Source organism: Syngnathus leptorhynchus, chromosome 4 (assembly GCF_054491065.1).
Source record: "Syngnathus leptorhynchus isolate UIUO chromosome 4, UIUO_Slep, whole genome shotgun sequence".
In the NCBI taxonomy this organism is placed as follows: domain Eukaryota; kingdom Metazoa; phylum Chordata; class Actinopteri; order Syngnathiformes; family Syngnathidae; genus Syngnathus; species Syngnathus leptorhynchus.
Window position 1 is genome coordinate 6195436 of NC_141198.1, and position 27325 is coordinate 6222760.

General features: G+C 40.3%; 1 protein-coding gene and 1 long non-coding RNA gene across 2 annotated transcripts; both read left to right on the forward strand.

Moving 5' to 3' along the window:
• The first annotated feature begins 38 nt into the window (after positions 1–38).
• hk2 (hexokinase 2) lies at positions 39–27325 on the forward strand. The gene is made up of 18 exons (XM_085910961.1): positions 39–1177; positions 2470–2632; positions 3803–3951; positions 5587–5706; positions 6300–6395; positions 6778–6877; positions 15337–15520; positions 17649–17810; positions 18094–18327; positions 18978–19282; positions 19359–19504; positions 21805–21924; positions 22099–22194; positions 24030–24129; positions 24269–24452; positions 24667–24822; positions 25650–25886; positions 25956–27325. The coding sequence occupies exons 1-18, from the start codon at positions 1118–1120 to the stop codon at positions 26098–26100; spliced, it is 2757 nt and encodes a 918-aa protein (XP_085767087.1). The 5' UTR covers positions 39–1117; the 3' UTR covers positions 26101–27325.
• On the forward strand, positions 6888–15328 carry LOC147057770 (uncharacterized). Its single transcript, XR_015065962.1, has 2 exons — positions 6888–10603; positions 10700–15328. It is a non-coding gene; the product is annotated as an uncharacterized LOC147057770 (long non-coding RNA).

Genomic DNA, 27325 nt, shown 5'->3' on the forward strand with positions numbered 1-27325 from the left:
CCCTGGATTTCCCGCCTTGCTAAAATATGTTTAGGTCATTTCCGGTTTGGAATAATGGCGTTCAGCTCCACGTGGTGTTTACCTCACTAGCTCACCAATCACGGGATGTACATGTCTAAAACGGGATTGCAATTGGATTTTATTGTTCTCGAGGACAGGGAGCGAGGACAGCGCTCAGTGGCATATTTGTCCATATTTGGAAGTGTTTTTAAATTATTCCGGAGGTCATCCAAACCTTTTTTCGGCCGCTTTGGATTTGAAGTGGCCCATACAGGCATGCATTGTACAGTTTAAAAGGTCATTAAGAATTTCAGGCAATATTCTAAAAAGCATTTGTTGTTTCAAAGTGCACAAAAATACATATGAAATCATGAAGTTTAAAAAAAATAAATCTCTTTACCACTTAGTCGACCATGTATCAAAAAAGGCCTAGTTATGTCTTTATTGATTTGGTGTGTAGGTATAATTATATGCTTACATTTTTTATTGATTTAATGTGTGAATACAATTGTATGCTTATGTACTTTAATCAATGAGTTGTGAGCATATCTGTTTTTGTAGCTAGGCGGGACTTCATGGAACCCATTTTCTTCAATATTGATCCGAATTATCACCACTACGGAAATGGATCAGATAGATGTGGATACAATTTCACATCAACAGTAGAAGTTTTAAACGCCAACTTTGAAGGTTCTCACTTTATCAAATTCGTCAAAATTCTGACTTTAAAGTGGGAATTCTAACTTTAAAGTCAGCATTCTGAGAAAAATAAATCAGAATCCTGTCACCCCCCGTTTTTCTTCTTCGCTGGCCCTAATCCTCTCCTGTATCTTCCGTACATCTGTAAGAGTGGACCACTACGCGCTGGAAGTATACTGTATATCCAAACGGGACGTAGTGGTTATCGACGTGCCTATTTCACAGCCAATCATCGTTGAGAATCTACATGACGTCACCAAACCCAGAAGTCCCGGAAGCAGTTTTTTTTTTCTTACCGAGTATGTAATTTCATAACGCAAACACAAGAAACTGGACCGTGTTTGTGTCATCAATTTAATTGAAAATAAGTATCCTGAGTTAACCATTTGAAGAAGGACAGACTAAATCACCAAGAACCATGTCTTCGAGTCTACTTACTAATTACTGCGCCGAACTCCATGACGATCAAGAACATAAAGTGAGTAACAGTTGTAGTAAAACTTTTTTTTTTTTTTTTTTAAAGTTGTTGAACACGTTTACTGAATGCTCCGTAATCTATGTCACCGTAAAGACTGGCCAAACAGGTAACACGACTTGCACGCTTGTCGTGTACTGTACTCTAAAACGTTGATGTCACCTGAACATGGGGAAATCTTGAAAGTGGGTGCTGTTGTCCCGTGAGAAACAATATGACTGTAACCTCAGGTCACCCGCTCGTTTATGAGTGTTTGAAATAGCAGTATGAGTTTCGTTCTTATTATGCATTGTCAATCCAATGACGAGTGTTCAGATAAAGGTCTGAGGCTTACTTGTGTAAATTTGCTCATTTCCAGACCTGTACAGGGAGATTTTCAAGTCTTGTATATAAATGTTTCAGAGTGGGAATAAGGTAGTTGGATCCGCTCGAGAGTAGAAATAGCATAGCAGGAAGTCCGACACGGAGACGCCATCATATTTTCCGAAATAAAACAAGTGATGGTCAAGGCTGCATTTAGAGCGACACCTTTATCGAGCAACACATTCAAATGTTCTTGAGAGCCATTATTCATCCTTCAAAAAAGAGCCATAAGAATCATCAACAAAGTCAGTTACATTGAACATACCAATCCGTTATTCATAAAGTCAAAAGTCGTCAATTTGCAAGACACTATAGATTTAATGACAGCACAATTTATGTATAAAGCCAGAAATAATTTATTGCCAAAACAACTACATATAAGGTCTCATGATGAGAGGAGGCTACGAATTGAGAGAGCCATTAAACTTCAGAGTACAAAATTGACGGACCACAATCAAAAAACATTGCATAACAATCTACGGAGTGAAGCTATGGAAGTCAAGTCAAGTTTATTTGTATAGCCCTAAATCACAAGCAGTCTCAAAGGGCTTTCTGTTTTTTAGCTCGAAATAAAATTGATCAATCAATCAATCAATCGATAGAGTTTCACCCTTCACCTGCATTAAATATTTAAGTGCATACAAGACATATTCTGTGGGCAAGAGTGTGACTATGGAATAAAGTGATACTCATTTCAATGCTGAGTATTTATCCTTCCAACTGTCTATCACTATTTCTTTGACAAATCAATGTTTCTGCGCTTTCTTTGACAAGGTGTGACTCAAAACATAGATATGTTACAACGGATTTATTCTTTTGGTTAAATAGAAATTGAAACTCCCAGTATTAAACATGCGCCAGTGTTTAAACTTTGAACAGCAATTGTTGATATATATACATTAGGAAACGTGTTCTGTTCTCCAATTGTTTAGCTGGACAAGTATTTGCATCATCTTCAGCTGTCTGATGAAATAGTGATGGATATATCAGTGAGATTTCGACGAGAAATGGACAAAGGCCTTTGCCGAGACACCAACCCCACGGCTGCTGTAAAGATGCTGCCAACGTATGTACGCTCAACTCCAGATGGAACAGGTAATGCTCTTCTTTTCATATTATAAAGTACTCTCTCTTTTCAGACTAATGGCCTCACAATGAATTGAACTCTTAAAAAGACTGCATTATGTGTCCTTCACTGCCAGCCATCTCAGTGTATTTTTCAGACCTTTCGGAAGGGTGAAAAAAATACTGGCTTGAAAATCACTCAAGTTTCAACAAGATTTGTCGTTTCAAAACCATTGGTCAATGATGGAGATCCAATGAGAAATCGATTTGGGGTTGGGTGTGGGTATTTTTGTAATGATATGAAATATGGTCATTGTGTATAGCAATATTGGTTGAAATGGAGTCTTCTGGGTGAATCGGAAAAATGTGTCAAGAGACTGCCTGCCTCCTGTGGTCTTTGTGAGCAAATGGGTCTAATTCTGCTGTCATAATCACAATTATTTTGTTTAATATTGAAATCACGATTATTTACACAATTATGTTTTTGAAATTGGGACAGCATTTATAGAACATGTTTGGAACAGTATTTACTGAACATGTTTAAAAGAAAAACACTCTTGTTAACAGTGTTGGAAAATTTCATAAAGTTCATTTTCCACACAAACTAGTTCAAATTACAAATTTTAAAATGAACTTGTTCAGTTCAGAATTGAAATTTTGCTAGCTATGTTTATGGTTGTAAATGTGAAACGTTTATAGTTCTTTTCATCCCCCATTAAAAAAAATTTTGCTTTGAGATTTTACCCTCTGGCATTTTGGCATTTTCTCAGTTTTCACCCATTCTATTCACACCGGTCCAGGTGGTCTCGCTGTACAATCTTAAATACAATCAGAATCAGAATCAGCTTTATTGGCCAAGTTTGTGCATTTGACTCCGATTGCAACTGAGAGCAAGGCATTCCTAAGACTAGACAGTAGCAAGACCGAGACAATACCAAGACTTTTGGAAATCGAAATTGAGACGGTCTGACATGCGTCTTACCTCGGGACAAATGCATGAAGGGCTCAGCACGCGTCCGTAGTTGAGTCAAGAGAAAACCAATGTAAACATGGGGAGACCATACCGTCCACAGAAAGGCCTGAGCCAATCTCACAAGTAAGATGTGAACATGCCAACTCCTCGCCATACTATGGTGCCCTCTGTTTGTATGTGTATAATGTAATGAAATGTGAATATCTTTTGTTTGCTTTTCTGTTCAGAACAAGGAGAATTTCTAGCACTTGATCTAGGTGGATCAAACTTCCGAGTGCTTCTGGTTACAGTTATGGGTAATGGAGAGCAAAGAGTGGACATGGAAGATCAGATTTATGCTATTCCTGAACATCTCAAGAGAGGCTGTGGATCCGAGGTTAGAGGCACTCCACAATACATGTGATTAACATCTTATTCGTAAAATTCTTTTTCAAGTATTTTTACTTTTTTTTTTTTTCTTTAATGGGATGTGTACAGAAAAGGTCCTCACTCAGACAAGTTAGATTTTGTTGCGCTTGAAAATATTTCCATCAAAAGTAAGGTGCATTACAAAGCAAATACCATTCCCCACACAATCGTTTTGCTGATAATCATAATTGTATCGATCCAATAATTGTTTTCCTTTGTTTAATGCATAACATAAGTCTATGACCTGATCTAAGTTTGACATCAAACTTGACATCAAATGGTTTGTGGATTGGATGCAATAGCCAATAAAAGGCACAAAGCTTGAAAAGACCCAGATTAGATTTCAGCACAATTTAATTGTAGGTCAATGACTTTTCAAGTATGTATACCCTCTTCGTGTTTGTTGTATTATGTCATGGTGCCGTGGTTCCTCAGACTGCATTTTCCATTGGCCACACAAATCCACCGCTGGCCCACCAAACAGCTATTTATATAAGCTTTGGTAATTGCAGAAGAATTAAATAGCACTTTATCAACACCAGGCATCGGGAATCTATGGCTTGCAATCCAGATATTGCTCTTTTGGTGACATTATTAAAAAGAATACATTAGTACACTCAAAAATCATTGCTCTTACCGTAATTTTCGGACTATAAGTCGCTCCGGAGTATAAGTTGCACCAGCCATTAAATGCCCAATAAAGTTAAAAAAAACATATATAAGTCACACCGGAGTATAAGTCACAATTTTGGGGCAAATGTATTTGTCAAACTCCAACACCAAGAACAGACATGAACCAGCAACAACAGGCTAAACGATATGGTATGCTAACGTGACATATACACAAACAAGGAGCTGAGAAATGGGCCTGACGTAAGATTAACAGTTATCCAAATAAGTATTACATAAATAACACGTTTATCAAACCATCTGCGTCACTCCAATTCATTAAATAAATTGATTGTCCTTTATGTAAACAATGCCGCGTATGCGCCGCATATGCGTCGCGCCGCTGACATCAGACTCGTAAGTTGCATTTCTAATTATTCCACAGACTCATATAACGATATATAAAGTATATTTCAAATAACTATCATATTACAACAATATTTTAAAATTCAAATTTCTGCGCTTCTATATGAGCAAATATTGTGCAATGTCGGCATCATTAAAGAAGTAACGTCAGAAAACTGTCATGCATCACAGAGGAAGTAGGCCTTCCTATGCAAATTTGTCCAACTCCCCCAATCTCTTAACCATGACCCCTCTAGCCGGCTCAGGTGCTCCATTCAGTTTTATGTATATTTTGCAGTTAGTGGACCACGTTGCTTGAATCTTTCCCTCTTTACAGAGGAACCGAGCCTTCTTGGTGGCATTGGTTTTGGTCAGATGTTCATTTATATACACATTTGACCCTTTCAACATTCTACCTTGGCGCAGAAGGTTGGTTTTTCATTTTTTATTGGCGGACCTCATGATGATAACTGCCGGCCTGCTCTTTCTGGAAAGAGAGTGGCAAGCTTCTATGTCATTCTCTGTTGAACTACTTGTTTATATGAATGAATATACAGTACATTGATTGTGTCATCTTACTTTTTTTCAGTTATTTGACCATATAGCTGAATGCCTGGCTAATTTCTTGGAGAAGTTGGGAATAAAGGACAAAAGGCTTCCCCTGGGTTTTACCTTCTCTTTTCCTTGTCAACAGAGCAAGTTAGATGAGGTAAGAAATGTTGCAGGTAGTAAATTTACTATTTGGAACAATAGGCCTTCGTCCAACTGTCATTGACCGTGATTTCTTTTTTTTTGTTTTTTTTTTGCAATTTTATTTTAGTTAATCAGCCTAAAATAATTAGGCAATAGTTTTTCAAACCTTCTGTGTCACTCCAAATCATTAAATCCTTCAAACTCTTCGTCCTCCGTGTCACTTACAAACAAAGCCGCTAATGATGCCGATAGTACGTGGGGCCCTTCGTCATCTTCGTCAAAGCGTGATCGAATCCTTTACCCTTTACGTAAACAACCGCCGCGCGGCACGGGTGATTTACAATTCTCTGATTGGTTTACCACTGTCATCTTAGGTATTTTGCATTTCACATAGTGTTTTTCTGATCACTGTCTGCTTACGTACATTTACAGATTTTGGAATTCAGTCCACACAAAAGGCGCACCTTAATAAAAGGCGTACCTTTGGTTTTTGAGATTATTATGACACTTTAGGGTGTGGAAGACGAGGTATTTGATAAGTGATGCAAAAAGCACTATGTTGTCAAGATTTTACATGTTTTTACATCCCTTCATTTGACCTATATCTAGAGTGTATTAATATCCTGGACCAAAGCCTTCAGGGCAGGCGGAGTAGAAGGAAAAGATGTTGTCAACCTCCTGCAGAGATCTGTGAAAAAACGAGGGGTAAGTGTGCAGCAGATCTTGCAAATGATGATCTTGCAAGTAATGACAACAACAGACTAATATGCACTTTTATGTATTGTAAATTGGCTAGTTAATTTGCAACATATCTAAGTATTTTATGGATTTATTAAAGTTGAGTAATTCCTCGTCCACCCTGAGGGTTATGTTGCAGGACACTCCTACTGTAAGTGAAATATTTGATGCAGAAATATTCAATACCCAAATACTCGCTAGAATGAAGGAATAATTTAAAAAAACAAGCCACCTCCCTTTGATTTACAACAGTGATACTATCTTTTTGTTTGATCTTGCTCTAATCATTGAATTTGTCCACTTTGCGATCAATAAAGTTGTCTTATTATGATTATTATTACTATTGCAGGACATCAGTGTTGACATTATGGCTGTCATTAATGACACAGTGGGAGCTATGATGACCTGCGGCTATGATGATCATAACTGTGAAATTGGTCTCATCGTAGGTGAGTTATCGAAATCTATGTTGCTGTAACAATAACAATTAACTGAAAAATTCATGTATGTTTAAGGGTGTTAGGGGTGTGTCTAGACAGTATTATCCCTTCACGTCAAGATTCATTCACTATGATAACACTTTGTCGTTCTGTTTTGACACATCTTAAATCAATTAGTCCTTTTTCTTTAGTTAAGGCAATAAACCCTATTGGCAGGTGCTATGGACAGAGCCCTGCCACAAATAACAGAAAACAAGTATGTTTCAAAATACCTTATTAAGAGTAAAAAACAGTGGTTCTCAACCTTTTTTCCCAAAGGTTACCTTTAAAGTATCCCATAACCAGCATGAAGTATTTTTGAATGAAAAGAGGAATAAAAAACCTAAAACAAAGTTCTTTGCCATCAGTGTCTGATTTAATGAACTTTTGGACCGCCACCTGTAGTGGTATCTCTAGAACAGGGGTGTCCTTTTTGCAAAGCGGGCCAGATTTCGTTAGATCAGACATCGGCAAACTACGGCCAAGCGGGCCACATCCGGCCCACGGGGTCGTTTAATCCGGCCCTAGAAACCTGAATAAATTGTATTATGAAAATTTGTTTTGGTCATTTTCCCTGCAATGACTGTGTTTCCCCATTAGATGGGGAAACGCCCGCCCGCGCATTTACTCCTGGAAGCCGTGTCAAAAAGCTCAGTGCACACTCACGAGTGCGTGTACGTACTCAGTAGTACGGACCGGGTGCACTCGGCGCTCTATTTCGAACAGTGCCGAATTTCGAATGTGGGCTGTGACGTCAGCATTCTCGTAATTTCCGTGCTGAGCTTTCAGATACAGTTTTACACACTGAGTGCCAACCGAGTGCTTAAAAAAAGAGTGGACAATTTGACTCGACCGACGTGTGTGAGCAGACGTTCAGCCACGTGAACATCAACAAAGCCCCGTCCAACGGACCAACACCTCGGCTCTAGAATTGCCACAACAAATTTGACTCCAGATGCACTAGCAAAAAAAAAAAAAGAGAGACCAACAACACTGTTCCCACTGAAAATGAAGGGGAGTTTCTTTGTAAAAAAATAAAAATAAAAAATGCATTTTGAAAATAATTTGTACAAATGGCAGGATTTGAAACTAGCGACCATTCTCTTTTTCAACGAGCGACAATGAGAATAATTGTCATTTTTTTGTATATGTGAAGCCCTTTGAGACTTTCTTGTGATTTAGGGCTTTACAAATAAATTTGACTTGACTTGATTCTCATTTTCAAACAATGCAGGATGCTTAAGGACATTGATGCAACACCTGTTTGCGACTCATCTTAACTTTGAAAGGTTTTAAGGCCGACTTTAAGCAAGCGTTTCCCGTTTCCTCTCCTCTGTCACCCGGTGTTTGTGAGTAAAAGCTCTGCTCTGATTTTCAGATATCAGTCATCGTGTTGCCGTTTTGATTCTTTATTACTTTATTCTGTACTTTACTTTTGTTCTTCAAGATGATTGATGTATTTGGTCAGAATGTTTGCCGTTTGATGTGATTTCGCCTCATAAGATAAACACCTTTCATATATCTGACCTGCAGCCTATTACTATTCTATTCTATTACTTCACACAAACACTACAGTACATCGGTCTGCTTGCCCCTCGGTCCAAATTTAGAACCCAATTCGGCCCGCAAGTCAAAACGTTTGCTCACCCCTGGGTTAGATGAAAATGTATAGGGGCCGACCATTCTCTCCGACATTCCTCAAACCATTATCATTTTAAATGAACTTATAAATATGTAACTATATCTTTTGCTGTCTGCAGATAGGTTGATATTGCAAATGAGAAACTGTTGTCAATTGCTCTACCAGAAAAGTTAGATTAAAGTAATCGATCCATCTTCTTCCGCTTATCCGGGGTCAGGTCGCGGGGGCAGCAGCTTTAGGAGGGACTCCCAGACTTCCCTCTCCCCAGCCACTTCATCCAGGTCATCCCGGGGGATCCCAAGGAGTTCCCAAGCCAGCTGAGAGACATAGTCTCTCCAGCGCATCCTGGGTCATCCCCGGGGTCTCCTACCGGTGGGACATGCCCGGAACACCTCCCCAGGGAGGCGTCCAGTAGGCATCCTGGTGAGATGCCCGAGCCACCTCATCTGGCTTCTCTCAACGTGGAGGAGCAGCGGCTCTACTCTGAGTCTCTCTCGGATGACCGAGCTCCTCACCCTATATCTAAGGGAGAGCCCGGACACCCTGTGGAGGAAACTCATTTCGGCCGCTTGTATCCTGGATCTCGTTCTTTCAGTCACGACCCATAGTTCGTGACCATAGGTGAGGGTAGGAAGATAGATCGACCGGTAAATCGAGAGCTTCGCCTTTTGGCTCAGCTCTTTCTTCACCACGACGGACCGATACACAGTCCGCATTACTGCTGACACTGCACCGATCCGCCTGTCGATCTCGCGCTCCATCCTGCCCTCACTCATGAACAAGACCCCAAGATACTTGAACTCCTCCACTTGGGGCAGGATCTCATCCCAGATCCGGAGAGGGCATTCCACCCTTTTCCGACCGAGGACCATGGACTCGGATTTGGTGGTGCTGACCCTCATCCCGACCGCTTCACACTCGGCTGCGAACCCCTCCAGTGAGAGCTGGAGATCACGGCCTGAAGAAGTCAACAGCACCATGTCATCCGCAAAAAGCAGAGACGCGATGCTGAGGTCCCCAAACTGGACCCCCCCCCAACGCCTCGGCTGCACCTAGAAATTCTGTCCATAAAAATTATGAACAGAATCGGTGACAAAGGGCAGCCATGGCGGAGTCCAACCCTCACTGGGAACGAATCCGACTTACTGCCGGAAATGCGGACCAAACTCCGGCATCGATGATACAGGGACCGAACCGCCATTATCATTTGGCTCGGGACTCCGTACTCCCGAAGCACCCTCCACAGAATGTCCCAAGGGACACAGTGGAACGCCTTCTCCAAGTCCACAAAACACGTGGACTGGTTGGGCTAACTCCCATGCATCCTCGAGGATCGTGCCGAGGGTGTAGAGCTGGTCCACTGTTCCACGGCCAGCAAGAAAGCCACACTGCTCCTCCTGAATCCGAGGTTCGACATCGCAGCACGGACGCGTAGTAGTGTGTCAACTTAGTACGAAGTAGACAGCTCTCACTAGTAGTCCGGTTTTTGTTTTTTTTTTGTTTTTGCCTTTCCCTGTGCAGCGTCACTTGCAGCGTCTCTGATTTTAGCATCGCTTTAGTCCTTGGTGTGTGAACATTTGAATGAGGAAGTGGCTGTGTTACTGATTATCTTGCAAACGGAGGTCCCAGCCACAGTGCCAGCGGGCCAATTATTAGTGATTTCATGACACAATGCTTCGGGCCAGATGCAGGCCACATTCACAGGTTTGAATGATTATAGACCTGTCGCCCTGACATCTGTGGTCATGAAATCCTTGAAGTCATGAATGCTAGTGTTGAGCCACCTGAAGGACATCTCGGGCCCCCTGCTTGACCCCCTCCAGTTTGCCTACCGGGCAAACAGGTCAGTGGACGATGCGGTCAACATGGGACTGCACTACATCCTGCGCCACCGAGACACCCCAGGGACGTACGCCAGGATCCTGTTTGTGGACTTCAGCTCGGCGTTCAACACCATCGCTCCTGACATCCTCCACCAGAAGCTCATCCAGCTTGCGGTGCCTGCCTCCACCTGTCAGTGGATCACCAGCTTCCTGACCAACAGGAGATGGCATGTGAGGCTGGGGACTATTACATCCGACACCCTGACCCCCAGGGGTGCGTCCTCTCCCCACTGCTCTTCTCTCTATACACCAACAATTGCTCCTCAGGCGACTCTTCTGTGAAGCTCCTGAAGTATGCGGACAACACCACTCTCATCGGACTGATCCGGGACAGTGACGAGACTGCGTACAGACATGAGGTGGAGCGGCTGGTCCACTGGTGCAGACAAAACCACCTGGAGCTGAACCCACTCAAGACCATGGAGATGACAGTGGACTTCAGGAGAGACCCTTCACCACTTCCACTCCTCACTATCCTCAGTAATGCTATTCCCTCCACAGACACCTTCAAGTTCCTGGTATCCACAATCCCTCGGGACCTGAAATAGACCGGCCACATAGACTCTGTCCGGAAGAAGGCCCAGTAGAGGCTGTACTTTCTGAGACAGTTCAGGAAGTTCAACCTGCCACAGGAACTGCTGAAGACCTTCTACACTGCCATCATCCAGTCTATCCTCTGCACCTGCATCACTGTCTGGTTTGGATTGGTCACCAAAAAAGACAAGCACAGACTGCAACGGACAATCAGGACTGCGGAAAAGATATCGGGACCAACCTCCTATCTTTTCAAGATTTGTTCCTGTCCAGGACCAGGAAACCTGCAAGTAACATCTCTATAGACCCTTCTCACCTAGGTCACGGTCTGTTCAAACTACTCCCCTCCAGACGGCGTTACAGAGCACTGTACGCCAAAACCAGCAGACACAGACACCGCTTCTTTCCCCAGGCTGTCGGTCTGATGAACAATAAAGCTGATTCTGATTTGGGCCACGGGCCGGACTTTGGACTAGAACCATCCATCTTTCTACCCCGCTACATTAGCAGGAAGCCGTATTAAAATTAAAAAGTGGACTCGCAAAGTTTCCATGGAACCAAAACTGTTTTTTTTAACGATTGTTTATACGCAGCTAATTCACACTAAAGCTCTAGGGGGCCAGGAAGAAGATTGATTAAATACTATTCAAAACGTATTCAGTCGTTATTTCTTCTATTGCCACATTCAATTTAATGGCTCTATTCCTTTCAGTGTGAATCTTTCAAAATGTAGGGACAAGGCTATTGGGACAAGTTTCCATGGCAACCAGGACCTGTATTAATTTTTTAGAAAATTTGCAGGTTATCATGGCCACTTCTAAAAATGTACGCATTCGTCGAGGAGGCTATGTCTAAGGATAAGTGGTCGCTGGATAGATTCTGACAGTCTCAGCTAGCAGTCTGTCCCCTCCGCGAAATCCAAATCCCGAAAGTAGGCATATATGCTGTACGGTGACCGTTCAAATTTCAAGTTCCAATATTAGTTACATTTGCATTGTCGTGTATCTAAAGGCTCTTATCCATTACAACATGGGTGTCCGAACGTTTTGGAAGGGGGCCAGATTCGGTTGGATGAAAATGTATGTTTTTTTTATTTTATTTACCGTAAATCATAGGCTATAATGCTATTTGTGGATTAAGTACAGAAAAGCCCCCAGAATTGAATCTGCACCTTTTAACCCGAAGCAACACAGTAGTCATAAATACAGATGTCCATTTAAATTTTGGTGCCAATTGATAGCTTTTGAACATTTTAAGCAATAGTCTGTTCAATGATTTCAAAAGGGAAAATTGTGATTGCTTTCGTGACATATAATGCTTTCGTGATGTGTCAAATCAAGCAGACCCTGCCCAAAAAGCAGGCGTCAGTAAGTCCACCACCACTCTGCTCCAAAATGCCATTGAATAACTTCTGAGTTTTTTTAGGGGGGAATTGTAGTATTAACATTATTTTTGTAATACAGTCCTATGACACAAGTGCCAATGTTAGGCTTGCTTTACTGTCCATTTAAGCATATTTACAATTTAATATGTACCTTTGGATGAGATAATGAAGCATCTGGTTGAAATTCTCGCGAGTGCCCTTCACATCACCATGTGTATTTTTTCGAATGGGTCTTTTCAAGTTAGAGCGAGTCTTGTTTTCAATACATTCCTATTTTTCCACTTGATTACAGACCGCACCCTCTTTCTGTAGCATCCTGTGGGTTCCTTGACAGGCATTTGGCTTACCGCAGCAGCCCTAAATAGGAGTCTGGATCTAATAAATAGATAGATTCCCTTGAATGTACCTCACTACTTAAAAAAATGCCTACATCTGTCAGTCAATCAACTGATAGTGATTTCAGTTCCATTATAACTGCCCAGCCTTGAAAAAAAATGCTGTGGAAAAATAACTGTCAGGGTTATCCTATTAGTGAGTTAATATTAGACACATGCAAGTAAGAGACAGGAGACGAAGAACACAACCAGAGTCAGTGTTTTTCCGTTACTCAACAAGGGAAAGTGAAGCTCTCATTGCTCTGAGATCTTTCAAAGTTCCACTTGCCCTGTGCTCCTTTTTTATTGAATTCAAACTGCAAAGAGGCAATTACAAGTCTCACAATACAAGCCCGCCATGCTGCCTCGGCCGACGTCTAGCTTTCAGCCGCTCCAGAGTATAAGTCGCACCAGCCATAAAATGCACAATAAAGTGAAAAAAACATATATAAGTCGCACCGGAGTATAAGTCGCACTTTTGGGGCAAATTTATTTGTCAAAATCCAACACCAAAAACAGACATGAACCAGCAACAACAGGCTAAACGATACGGTATGCTAACGTGACATATACCCAAACGTGGAGCTGAGAAAGGGCCTGACGTAACATTCAGAGTTATTTAAGTAAGTATTACATAAATAACACGTTTATACGTACGTTTATACATATTATAGCATATGGTTCCATAAACGACTTAAATGAAAACATTTACTTTGCTTCCATTGTTTGTAATATATTTTTTTCTTCCAAAAGATAAATACCATTAGTTAGCCCATCAATTGGTATTCAGATGTGTATTATAAGTAACTACATTGTTGTATTTTCTTGAGGATCTCTAAAATAAAGCCCTTGTGTCAAGTCTAAGTACGATCAGACATTAAATCACACGCTGGAACAAAGAGGAGAAGACAACCAGGATAGGCTTACTCGCGAGGAGAACGATAGAGAAAGGAAACTCAGTTACAATCTCCATCAATTGCGAGTCCTTACTCCGTGTACTTCTGTTTTGGTTGCCCTGGTTACAGTTGCTACACTAAAGGGAGGGGAGATTGTGGCTGTAGCAACACTGATTAGCTAAGGAATGTGATTCAGCATTTAATTGTCGGCCCGTGACCCCAGCACTGGAATTGCAGAGCCTGTTCTGTTTCCTCAACCGGCTGTCTTCTCCATGGTTGGCTGACTCGTCCTCGACTGTGATCCGATAACTTGAAGCACGTTGAATGCCGCTTTCCTGTGGAACAATGCAACTAAACCTTTGCTAAGTTTATCTTTTTGGTAAACTAACACAACACACAATACTAATGAGTAACTAGCCCTGAACACTTCTACACACATTAAGTAAACGTGAAGTAACTGGTATGCAGTTCCTTAAACAAACATTGAGTAAATATGGGATAACTTATATGCAACTACTTCCAACACTTAACAAAGAAAAACAGTTACGATCAACAACAATCTATGAATCAAAGCTACAGTTAACTAAAAGGAATAAAGTTCCTTTGAACTAAACAAAGAACATTTCGCCTGTGCAAAGAAGCTCTGCTCATTGCTCGTGAAGACCTCTTACAGAAACAAAACACAAACATAAGGTGTAAGGACAGGAAGGATACATAAAACTGACGAGGGTGAGAGGACATCCCTGGAACTAGCTAAAAAGAACTTAGTTAAACGTAAAGGAATTCAACTCGTAAAAGATGAAGCCCCCAGGTCTGGCAGGCCAAGGCTTCACCTCAATTATTCCAACACCTTGTGGAAAACAATATGAAAATATACAAAAAAAAGAGATTCTGGTTAAAAATATCCCCGTGTAACTCACACTCAAAGTAAAATAAAAAATCATAAATTAAAGCACAGAAAATTTTATACAATTTGTCCACAAATTCAAACAGTGCCCAACCCTGTAGTCAATTTCAGTCTCATTTTAGCAATCATTTCACCGTTGCAATATGGAATGAGGTGTAAATGGATGATAAGGTACAGGCTCTCCTTTTCATTCCCCCCTCCTCTACGGACAAATCTTCAGTATGGACAAATCATCAGTACATTTAATTTGATAATCATCAGTACAATTTGACTAAACTACCTTGCCCAGTGTTGCTCGATGTGAACGCAAACTAATGAGCCACACACATGTTCCTGGGCTGTTTGGTCTGAAAGGGACTATGGAGTGCATTCGTGCATATGTGTTGAGGTGTGCGTGCGTGGAATAAGCAGGAATGCTGCCTTGCTTTAACTATTTCCAAGCACGTGTTTTTCACAAGAGGGAACCAGGCTGTTTTGAGGTAGAACCAGTACAATGGAATTAAATTGTTATTTTTATTTTTAAACTTTTTCTCTTGCGATCCTCACTGAGGATTTAAAAAATTCCTCAGTCAGTCATATACAGTCATGTTATACACATTATAGCACAACATCAATTGATCATGGGTACTAAAAACCACAATAACGAACTTTTAAAAATCCCCCTGGACTTGGTATGATCAATCAAAGGTGGCAGTTAAGTGTGTCTGGCATCTGTTTTTTTTCCTCCCCATTACTAGTGTACTTGGACAAAGATGAAGACAAATTTCAGAAAACACTTTTTCTTTATCACTCGCATTTCATTCTGACAGGAACGGGGACAAATGCCTGTTACATGGAACAAATGAGGAACCTTGAGGTGCTGGATGGGGATGAGGGGCAGATGTGCGTCAATACAGAGTGGGGTGCTTTTGGAGATGACGGTGCCTTGGAGGACCTGCGCACACATTTTGACAGAGAAATAGATGCTGGCTCTCTTAATCCTGGCAAACAGCTGTGAGTAAAATCTTCATGCTTAAGTTATCATGCAATACAAATCATTGCTTTTACCCTTTTTCTCGGCAGTGCAATCAAACGAGCAGCGACTTGTCTTCAGTCTTGTCAGCTTAGTGTTCTCTAACAAATATAAAGCAGTTAAATTATATTATGTAAAAAAAAAAAAAAAAAGCTCCAATGCCAACTGTGTTCTCGTGTTAGCAACAGGATGGAAGGAAGATGGGAATTTGCCTTTGTAATGATTTGGGAGTCCTATGCTAATTGGCTAATTGTGATTTGTGTTCATGTAAGTTCTAAGAATTCTTTGAGTCCAATGCCTATTCCGCTAATTAGCGGAATAGAATTTAGATAACCAATTAATTGTCCGATTTATTAAGAAATGTATTCGTATCGTTCCCTCCAGCCCGTTTTTCACTGAGCGGCGAATGCTTGTGATTTATGGGTTTAACAAATTTGGATATTGCAAAGGTATGTGCATATGCCAGCAATCAGTTTTTTCATGCCGCAAGAAAATTTTGAATAGCTTTGCAGCACGTACTAGTAGGGTAAAGGCTCCAAAGTTGTTGTTTTTTTCCCCATAATGCATGGTGTATTGACTTGACTTGTTATTTTTCCGCATTTGACCTATGTAGTCTGTTTGAAAGTCAAGCAAGTAAACATTGTTTATTTGTAATTTTATGATTTTATGATATCTGCAGCGGCTCTGTGACGCACTGGGTAACATGTCAGCCTCACAGTTAGGAGGGTGCGGGTTCGAAAATACAAAATATTAAAGCTTTTTTTAAACCCTCCCCAATACTTTATGCTACATAAACCTTTCTTATTCTCTTGATAACCATTCCCATATTGTTCTGTGCATGTATTATATGTATATCTTTACAGTAAATGAAAGAACAAACACATGATATTGTCACGTGTCCCGACCGACTCCTTCTGTACCGGTTGGTGCACGTGGCCGGCTTCCGCCTCCTGCATTGGAACCCACGTCCACAGTGACGCACATTGCTCAGAGGCATGCCCCGCACTATCTGGGCTCACTGTCCCGAAACCTGGACGGTGGTGCATTCCTCTTTTGTGCACCGCTGTGTCGTGTCTCCACGCTCACCCTGCTGACCGGCTGACGCGCCTACAGAACTGCGCATGCTAATTGCTGCTGATCGTTACCACCTCTCCCATGTTACCCGCTGATTAGGGCATGTATATAGACACTGATCGCCGTCAGTGCAAATTGTTTGGTCTCATTTGACACATGCATGCCTGCCTGATCCATTGTGTAGCAAGATGCCTGGCTGGTTGTCTGCCTTGACACACACACCTACCACCTGATTCCCGTTTGCCTGATCCGCTGTGCATTACATTGCCTAAATAATCAGTCCGTGTTGCACATGGTACGCCCCGGGCTATCAGCGTATATTTAAACGTCCTTCTCTTGTCACTTATAAACCCGCAAAGAAGCGTATTCGTGAAAGATGAAGCGCGAAGGATCACTGTAATTTAACCATTTTTTTTTTTAGTAAATCTTAATTTGTTTATTATTTTAACATTGCGCCTTCAATTAAAACATTAAAAAGAGATACGACCTCCAGATAGAACATTCCATGAATGCTGTTTTCATCTATTTCCAATTTCTCCTCCCAGTGCCAAGTAGTGTGTGAATGCCACATTGTGCAGACAAAACAACCACCTGAATGAGAGCGAATTTGCACATTTTAAAGTCCTCAATGCACACTGTTAGAAAATGGGATTGTACATTTATTTGCGTGTGCCTCATGTTCTATGAAGTTTCTGGATGACATTCAACCCCAATGTGGGCCCGGACGTTTGCCCACCCCTATTATACACAGTACATCATTACTGTGACTTAACTACGTCATGTACTATGTGCTTAATTTCACTATTTGGGGGCAGAACAAGGAGTCTGCCATCCAAGAAAAGTGGTACACAATTCTGTAATCACTGTCGGGGTTTGGGTTACAATATGTTGATAGTTTACAATTACAATTCTTTCAAGAAAAACAAGTGAAAGTAGAACACAATAAAAGCCTGATTATTTGCACACTTTTCAACTTGGACAACAAGATGTTATTATTCTACAAATCGCATTGCTATTTTGTGTGTTGATTCCTAGTTTTGAAAAGATGATCGGTGGAATGTACATGGGAGAACTGGTACGTCTCATCCTTGTGAAACTGACCAAAGACCAGATTCTTTTCCAAGGCAAAACTACACCCCAGCTCCTTATGACTGGAAAGTTCTTAACCAACTACATCTATTGCATCGACAGCGACAAGTTAGTTACAAGTTTTTTTTTCTTTGGTTTGCGTTAATCTTTTCATTGCTTTAATATTAGCAGTAGACCCATCCCCTCAATTTTGTTCCCATTCAGCCTTTACGGTTCTGTTTTGTAGTATTGAGTTAATGGTTTAATAATTTAATTGTGACATTATGTCCTATATTGCCCTTTTTTTCTTCTATGAATTAAAGTTTTTGAGCATGCATCGCAATCAAGTGATTATAGTTTCACTTTGTTGCATAATATTTGCTATTTATTATCTTTATGGTTTTATCTGCAGCAAAGAGGAAGGTGTCCTGAGTGCTGAAAAGGTACTCCGGGACCTCGGCATCAATCCAACCTTGGAAGACTGCGTCGCCACTCGGCGAGTGTGTCAAATTGTTTCCACGCGAGCTGCACATTTGTGTGCTGCCACTCTCGTGGCAGTCCTCCGGCAGATCAGGGACAACAAAGCAGCTGAGAAGTTGCGAGCCACCATTGGAGTGGATGGATCTGTGTACAAAAATCATCAAGAGTAAGTTACTCTTTCCATGCCAAGAAACTATAAACAATTTCATTGCAGGCGATTGTAAATAATTGAAGAGGCAGTTTATAACACTTTTAGCCAATCGCAGGGCACACAGAGACAAACAACCATCTGTACCCGAACTCTCGCCTATGAGCAATTTGGAGTGCTCAATCGGCCTACCATGCGTATCTTTGGAGTGTGGGAGTAAACCAGAGTTCCCAAAGAAAACCCACGCAGGCACGGGGCGAACATGCAAACTCCACACAAGGAGTTTCTCCATCGGGCACTGAACTCGCTGCCAGCCAATAGCAGGGCACAAATAGGCGACGAAAATAACTATCCGCACTCACAATCACACCTACGGACAATTTGGAGTGGTCAATCGGCCTTCCACGCATGTAAAAGCATCTTGGTGGGCAGGCGCCCCCTCATGGCCTGCTTAAGGGAATAAATCTGCTTGAAGCCAAACCATACACCTAAGTGCAAATCTGCTACTTTAAAATTCCCTTCATCCATCCATCCATCCATCCATCCATCCATCCATCCATCCATCCATCCATCCAATTAAACATTAGGAGGTTTTAATAAATGTTGAGAACAAAGTGGTCAAGAAATACACTTCACTCATTTTAACTAATTGTGTTCCCTATGCTTAGGTTTTCTCGGAGGCTTCACAAGATGGTCCGGAGGCTAGTACCTGACTGTGATGTGCGCTTTTTGAGGTCTGAGGTTGGAAGTGGGAAAGGTGCAGCCATGGTAACAGCTGTGGCTTTACGTCTTGCTGCTCAGAATGCTGAGCGTCAGCGCATCCTTGACACCCTCCGATTGGATCATGAACAGCTGATGGAAGTGAAAAGGCTAATAAGTGACAATATGGTACAAGGCTTGTCTAAGCAAGCACACAATCAAGCTAGCATTAAAATGCTTCCAACATTTGTCGGCTCAACTCCAGATGGGTCAGGTAGGTCAGGTTGCACACACACTGCACAGTTCCTTTTCTTTACTTAGTATTCCATATAACTAATCTGTGCTTTCAGAACATGGAGATTTCTTGGCTTTGGACCTTGGCGGCTCTAGTTTTAGAGTGCTACTTGTGCATGTGCGAAGTGGCAAGACACATATTGAGATGCGCCATAAGAACTATAATATTCCACAGGAGATAATGCAGGGCACAGGAAAAGAGGTAAAGTATTCACTAGATTCCAATCATAATTCGCCATATTTTCTTCAAAGCATTTTTGGGTTAATTTACAGTGGCAGATACATGAAATTAAAACAGCATGGCCATTTTGCCCCTTGCTATCAAATGAAAATGAGATCACATTTGCAATGTGTGCACAGTCATAGCAAGATGCACAATGTAAGATGTGATGGGTTGATTTTGCTCCTTATTTCATATTCAACAAATGCAATATGATTCGGAATACCGTGTTTACATTAGTGGAGCTGCATAGATTTTGAGTTGACTTCCACTTTACGTGTACAGTGAATCATTAAAGTAACATTTTAAAATTCTTAAATATGACGTATGGAAAATTAGAAATGTTTTATTGTTTGTATAAAAATGCACAGGTCTCTGGAATTTCTGCCAACCTGTCACGTGTTAAACTAAACAAACATGTCATTAGTGTAGTTATATGACTATTTTTCAAAATGTATAGGCGAGTGAGACATTCTCCACTTCTGGCTGACTTTTTCATAACAGATCAGTTGATTAATCAACATGACAATCACTGTTTCTCAGCCGTGGCAGCCAAACAAGGCTAATAAGTTGCTGAGCAAAATAAAATCTTTGACAGGGTAGTCAGAGCACAACATATCTAAGGCAGTTGAGAAACAGCTGTATGTTTGTGTTGTGCAGTCAGGGCCAGTGATGGGCATTCTGTCCCATGGTCAGAACCTCTGTCTGGTTTTGCGGCCGGAAGGATGAGAGATTTGTTAAAAAAAGGGAAGTACGGAAGTACATTTTCGTACGTCCCCGTAATCATCCCCAACCAAGTCAAGTACCGATTGACAGAAACACGACCAGCCTGTCTTGCGCGACGTGCCGCTTTTCGTGTGCTTGTTCACATCCGGAAGGGGAAATTATGATAAAGTGAACATCTCTGATCAGGACTTCCAAAGACTGACCTACATTTTCAACTTACATGAAAAGGTAATAGTTTATTTCCAACAGTCCTTGGATTTCATTTCATGGAGTATGTCTTGGCCGCACGGCTTCCAGTCGTTTATAAAATAATTTATTGTCCAGTCAGATTTCAATGTGCTGCCATTCACGTTTTGTCTAATACCCTCACAATCTCGACAGATTGACCACAACCAGCCCTGACAGCCTTGATGACATTCAGCCCTGTGTAAATGTAGCTATGATTAATAGGCTTTTTTTTTTTTTTTTTTTTTTACATTGTTTTATGCGGTAAAGGCATTATTAAAATGTGGATTAGGTCACTAAAATAACCACTGAAGGCCCTGGTCTGAACCATATTACCTTTTGAAGATGTTATAAGAAAGTTGGGCTAAGCTGTTTCCATGGGTGTTCGGGGTATTTGTGTTAAGTGATGTCATGAGTTTCATAGCTACACTCATTATGTTTTATATTAATTCTATATTAATTTAGTATGTTCTATATGCCCTCCACCTGTCTAAATGCAGTTAAAAAAAGCACCCATTTGATCTATCTCCGGAAAATATCTGTCAGCTGCCATAAAACCTGACCAAAAATGTTCCAACGTGCTGTGGACCTCCATCAAACAAAATGGTGAAGTTATATGTCCATTCGTTATGTAAATCGGACATTGGGTATCCCAATACTTTCTTCGGTGGATTTCTGTTCTTTCACTGTGTTAGAGATGTTCCGGCTCTAACTTATTGTGCAAGAACCACACAGGAGACAGTATGCCCTTTTGAACACTTGCACGTGGAGAATTTGTTTGTCATTGTAGATACAGCAATGTCCGAACAAATTCTGCAAGTGGAGAATTTGTTCGTTGCTGTAGACACAGCAATGTCCGAACAAAGTCTGCCGTTGCATTCATGCAAGACAGTATTTATTGAGAGAAGAAGGGTGGGGGTGACAATTTACATGTGTGGTGGTCAAGGTGGGGTTGACAATTTACATGTGTGGTGGCCAAGGTGGGGGTGACAATTTACATGTGTGGTGGCCAAGGTGGGGGTGACAATTTACATGTGTGGTGGTCACCTCAGCAAATGGTTAAAACAAAGTTCATCATTCTAGTCTACATCCCAACATAATCATACGATCAAGATAGTTCATAAACCCTAACACACTGCATTGGCTGACAATGCAGCCAACCTGGGAACCTCTAATGTGGCTTACATGGCAACTCTTCCAAAAACCCTAACCAACCATCCCCAAAATCGGTGTGCAAGTGTCTGCATGTAATATTTTGAAATGATTAGAATGAAAAGCACACACAACTACGAAGGTTCATTTAATATTTTATATATCTCTTTGGTTGCCAGCTTTTTAGCCACATTGTGAACTGCATGGCAAACTTTTTGGAAAATATGGGTATGAGAGGAGCATCCTTACCTTTGGGATTTACGTTCTCCTTCCCCTGTCACCAAAGCAAATTGGATGAGGTGAGGTTTTTTAGTCTTCTTTTGTTAATATTTACCCTAAAACATTTCATTTTACTTATATGCAGCTCCATATCTGCCAACACAATATATATATAACATATAACACATAAACCATTAAACTGACATTCTAAATGATGTAAATATTAAAGCATGTTCCAATGTTGTTATTTTCAGGGCATTCTTCTGAAATGGACAAAAGGCTTCAAAGCCAGTGGTTGTGAAGGACACGATGTTGTCACGTTACTTATGGATGCTGTGCGAAGCCGAGGGGTTAGTACACAAGCTTTTATTCTAGGATGTGCCTTGACGTTTTGAAAAGCATTTCCTTTTTCCAGTTCTTTTTGAATATTTCAAATGTTATCATTCCATTGCATGCTTAAGGTAAATATTTAAAAACTTGGAAAAATAAATACTTTCAATAATATGTAGATTTAATAGTGTGGCACCTCCCATTATAAAAATAAAGTACACATATGTTGAGTCTGAATGTCATATTAGGTTTGGACTTTTAGTGATTGTTTTACCTTTTTCCAAGGTGGAATGGTTATACAATACACAATACTCATGGCATTGGAGACAGAATGTCAAACTTCCTTGAATTATTTTTTTCTTATAACTATTGTTTGTGTCCTCTATACTCCATTATTTGTACCAAGTGTTGCACAAGGCATTGTAAGCGGGTAATGATTCGGTTTTAGAGAAACGTATGCTGCCATCCAAACCATAACTTTTTCCTGGACACTCCTGCGTGCTTTGACAATCAGATAACGACAAACCACATTCTGCACGTCTTAGAACAATGTGACTGTAAAAAAAAAAAAAGTGTGAGTACTAGAGTGCCCCGCCTGCAATTCAGAACTGTCGCCCGTTGAAAATTTGCAGTGCATTATGAAGCATAAGGTACAATAACGGAGACCCTCGACTCTTGAACAGGTCAAGATGTGCATCAAACTACCGAGATTAAGAAAAAAGAATCCACCTATAAAGTGTCAACAATTGGTGTCCTCAATTCTAAAAGGTTTATTAAATGGAAACCAGTGGAAAATAAGCATGTCCCAAGATTGGAATGTTGTAGCCTTAAAATTCTAACTTAATGATTATTTGCTTAAAGCAGTAAAGTTCATCTCTTTGTACATTGATTGATTGATTGATTGATTGATTGATTGATTGATTGATTGATTTCGAACATCCAAAACAAAAAAGAAAACTAAGCAAAACAAATAACACTTTAAAGTGCCATATATAAGTCCATACAACTGACAAACAAAAAATAAACCAACAAACAGAAAGAATAAATAAATAAATAAATAAATAAATAAATAAATAAATAAATAATGCATAAATCAATAGATCAATAAAGAATGCTCGAAAAGGAGTAGGAGGAAGCATAGCTTTTTAGATTCCTACCCCTTTTTCACTTTACCCATTAAACCAGTGATTCAACATATACTGTAATTCTACAACAGAACGCAAGTAGACACACTTTCACACTTATTTTCTGTTTCATTTTTACTTGCATGTAGCCCTTACATGGTCTATATAACATTTACATGAAATATCCCGTCTTTGTGGTATATCCGATTACTAAATATAGGTTGCACGTCATTTGCAAATCATTGTATCCTATTTTCATTTAACACAGCATTCAAATACTGCAGCAAATACTGAAATATTCGAGCAGCCCTATAATCAATGGCCCTGTTGTGTTGTCAAATTGTTATTGTTTGAAGATAAAAACTTGCTTCAGGACCCCGGGATTAACCAACAAAAATTGTCCAAATTTTAATATTGTCTCTCAAATTAAGTCATAGATTAGCAAAACTGCTCTTAAAACAATCTCTCTCTGTCTCTCACTCTAATAATTGTATTGTATTGTATGTCTGAATCTATCTAAATCTCGACTTTGTAAACATTGTACTCTTAAGGTGATACCTGTATACTATGCTGTTTTGCTGCCAAAGTGTTTTCATACAATGCCATTGAATATGAATTGCCCTCATTCTATTTTGGTTTTCTTCAGATTTTTATTACTGCCAATTCCTGCAGACTAGAACATAATAAATGTATGAGATTTAAGTCAGTAATGCTGTCGTCACTGCTTGCAGGAATTTGACTTGAGCTTTGTGGCAGTTGTTAATGATACAGTAGGAACCATGATGACTTGCGGTTATGAGGACCCCAAGTGTGAGGTGGGACTCATTGTTGGTAAGTGTCATCTCTTATAATTATTGAAGACGGATTAAAAAGTGTTAATTAAAAAAGAAAAAAATTGCGGGGCGCTTATTCTGTATTTACCCCCCCAGTGTTGTTTTTCTGTCGTTTGAGTGTATTGCCTTTGATTTAGGCACAGGTACCAATACCTGCTACATGGAGGAGATGCAGAATATAGAAATGGTTGATGGTGATAACGGACGCATGTGTGTTAATATGGAATGGGGAGCGTTTGGTGAAAATGGCGAACTGGATGATTTCCTCACAATCTTCGATCGTGATGTTGATGCTTCTTCAAGCAATCCTGGGAAGCAGAGGTACCATACAAAAATTGTAATGCACTCATTTTTCCATGATTTTGATTGAATGGTGTCTACCCCGTGTATACCCCCAGCCTGCTATCAGCTGGGATTGGCATGATGGATGAATTTGATATGTTAGTCAAATTCATTACATGATTGTTTAATCCTCTCATTAAGACCACTCCAGGTTTTTGTAGCCAACCCATGAGTGTAATTTTCTCCTTTCAAGGTATGAAAAGATGATCAGTGGCATGTACCTTGGAGAGATAGTGAGACATGTGCTAATAGAGTTCACTGCAAGGGGTTTACTGTTTCGAGGAAAACTGTCTGAGCGACTCAAAACCTGGGGCATCTTTGAGACCAAATTCCTATCACAAATTGAAAGGTAAGTGTTCGTCACACTTCAATAATCCCTCCCCAGTTTATGCTTGATGACTGCAAAACCTCACAACCCTTGTTTACGTTGACCTATAACAACAACAACAGCAAAAAGTGTTGGTGTGCCTATGTGAATATACGCGTCAGCTTACTTTATGTATGTTTGAATGCTGTCTGGGTGTTTTTAAAGTGCGCTATAAAGTTGAGTTTTACCGGAGAGAGATGTATGCTCTAACAAAAAGGTTTTGTGCACAGTTCATCTACCAGACCCTTACAATACAATGACCGAGAAACACATTGCTAAGGGCACCCTGATGGTTTTTCTTTCTTAAATCATTTTGTTTCGTTCAACACAAGACACATCAACAAAATGTTTCAATCATTTTCAGAATTGGAATGATGATTAGTTTCTCTCTCTCTCTCTCTCTCTCTGTCTCTGTCTCTGTCTCTCTCTCTATCTCTATCTCTCTCTATCTCTCTCTCGCTCTCTCGCTCGCTCTCTCGCTCGCTCTCTCTCGCTCTTACTCACTCACTCACTCACTCACTCACTCACTCACTCACTCACTCGTATGTTATTTGCAACGGGAGTGAATTTCAGCATTTCATCTTCTTGTTAAAGATCAGCAAGCTGTGCATGAAGTACAAATGCGTTGCAAAAGTTTATAGAAGGTGAAATGAAGCTCCCCTGTAAAAGTTATATAGTGTATTTTAGGTCCATCTGGGAATGAAAGTGTCAATAATGTTGGCGGTCAGTGTATATTGTATTAGCTTATTGCTCCAGAATGCCTAAGCTCACACAGTGTGTAACCTGTATTTTGTCTCTCTTAACTCTAGTGACCGTCTGGCCATGCGTCAGATCCGTTGCATCTTGCAGCACCTTGGCCTTACCAGCTCAACATGTGATGACAGTGTCCTTGTTAAGGAGGTTTGCAGCGTTGTCTCCCGTCGGGCAGCACAGCTGTGCGGTGCTGGTTTGGCGGCTGTGGTTGATAAAATAAGACGGAATCGTAATTTGCAGCAGCTCACTGTTACAGTTGGAGTTGATGGTACCCTTTATAAGATGCACCCTCAGTAAGTATCTTTTTGCCCTTTCAACAAACGTTCACCTGAATCAACTGTAACCCTTATTTCTCTTCACAGTTTTGCAGGGGTCATGCAAGAGACATTGCAAGATTTGGCACCACAGTGCAAGGTGACGTTTCATAAGTCAGAAGATGGAAGTGGCAAAGGAGCAGCACTCATAACTGCAGTAGCCTGCAGAATCAGGAGTAATACACCAAAGTAATTTTCTGTACCTTGTAGGGGTGTTATGTGTGAATACAATGCTTTTAGAATTATTATAATTTAGCCATCCCTCATCCCCCATCCCTCTCTCTATTACGTAACAAAACAAAATGTTGTGAGATGAAGAGAATATTGAATAAATGCTACTTGCCCATGGGTCGATACAAGATCCACGTTCCTTCTCTCCAAAAACACAAAAAATGAAAAACGCTGTGAACCACCTGATCAAGACTGCAGCCAAACAGGGATTAGTGTTCCCTTCCTGTCTAAATGTGGAGTTACGGAGCCAGGCATAAGGCTCTAGATATACATTTGCAAATCGCCTCACTCTTTGTGACTCTTGTATGGCAGGACTGCAGCAAAAGTCATAAGTGAGAGTATAGCCACTTGAGAGTCTCTGTCTATTACAGTTTATGAACCAAATATTGTTGTTTATTTGATAGTGTTTAATGTAAAAAAAAAAAAAAAAAATCAACAACTAAACAATTCTGCAATATCACATGAGAGGGATTGATGCTATACTCTTTTAGAAACTGATTCAGTTACTGTTTGGTCATCTTCCAAAGTCAAAGCAGATGTTTGCACATAATTTAGTAGTATTAAGTATGTTTTCATGAAGGACTACAGAAATTAACTGGGAAAAGAGTATTTATGTTGGGATGCAGAAATTAGAGGATTTGGACAATTATAATTTACAACAATTATTAAATAGATATGTGATTCATAAAATAGTAATGATTCCATTAATAAGTAATTACTTGTGGATTAATTTGAGTTCTTGACTTCTACACCTTGTCTGGCTGCACGGATTACGAATGTTAATTTAAATTGCTATCAGCTTTACAACAGTTGTGATGACTTATTTTGTCTCAAGATCTGTCAGAGTGCAAATTGTCAGGACGCGGATGTACGTGCCTTCAAGAAAAACACTTTAGCATTGAAACTCAATTAAAATATAGTGCAAGTCTCTTTTACAGTGACCCCGCTTACTTGCAGTCAATATTTGCTTTAAGGTTAAAATTCTTGTTTCAGAAACATTTTGAATAATCAATTTACATGCATTAGCAGTTATTCCTGACTATACATGTTAATTGTGATTGATTGTGATATACCCTTCTAAACTGTGACGTATGATGACGCAAATATCTTTTCTACTTGTTACTTTCTACTGTCCATAGAACACATTTATGTCACTCATGACGGTAATAAAGCAGTCAGTGTCCTCA

Coding starts and splice junctions, on each gene's coding strand:
- hk2 (XM_085910961.1), top strand. CDS start 1,118: ATGTCTTCGAGTCTACTTACTAATTACTGCGCCGAACTCCATGACGAT. Junction 5,707..6,299: donor AACAGAGCAAGTTAGATGAG/GTAAGAAATGTT, acceptor ACCTATATCTAG/AGTGTATTAATATCCTGGAC. Junction 18,328..18,977: donor GTGTACAAAAATCATCAAGA/GTAAGTTACTCT, acceptor CCCTATGCTTAG/GTTTTCTCGGAGGCTTCACA.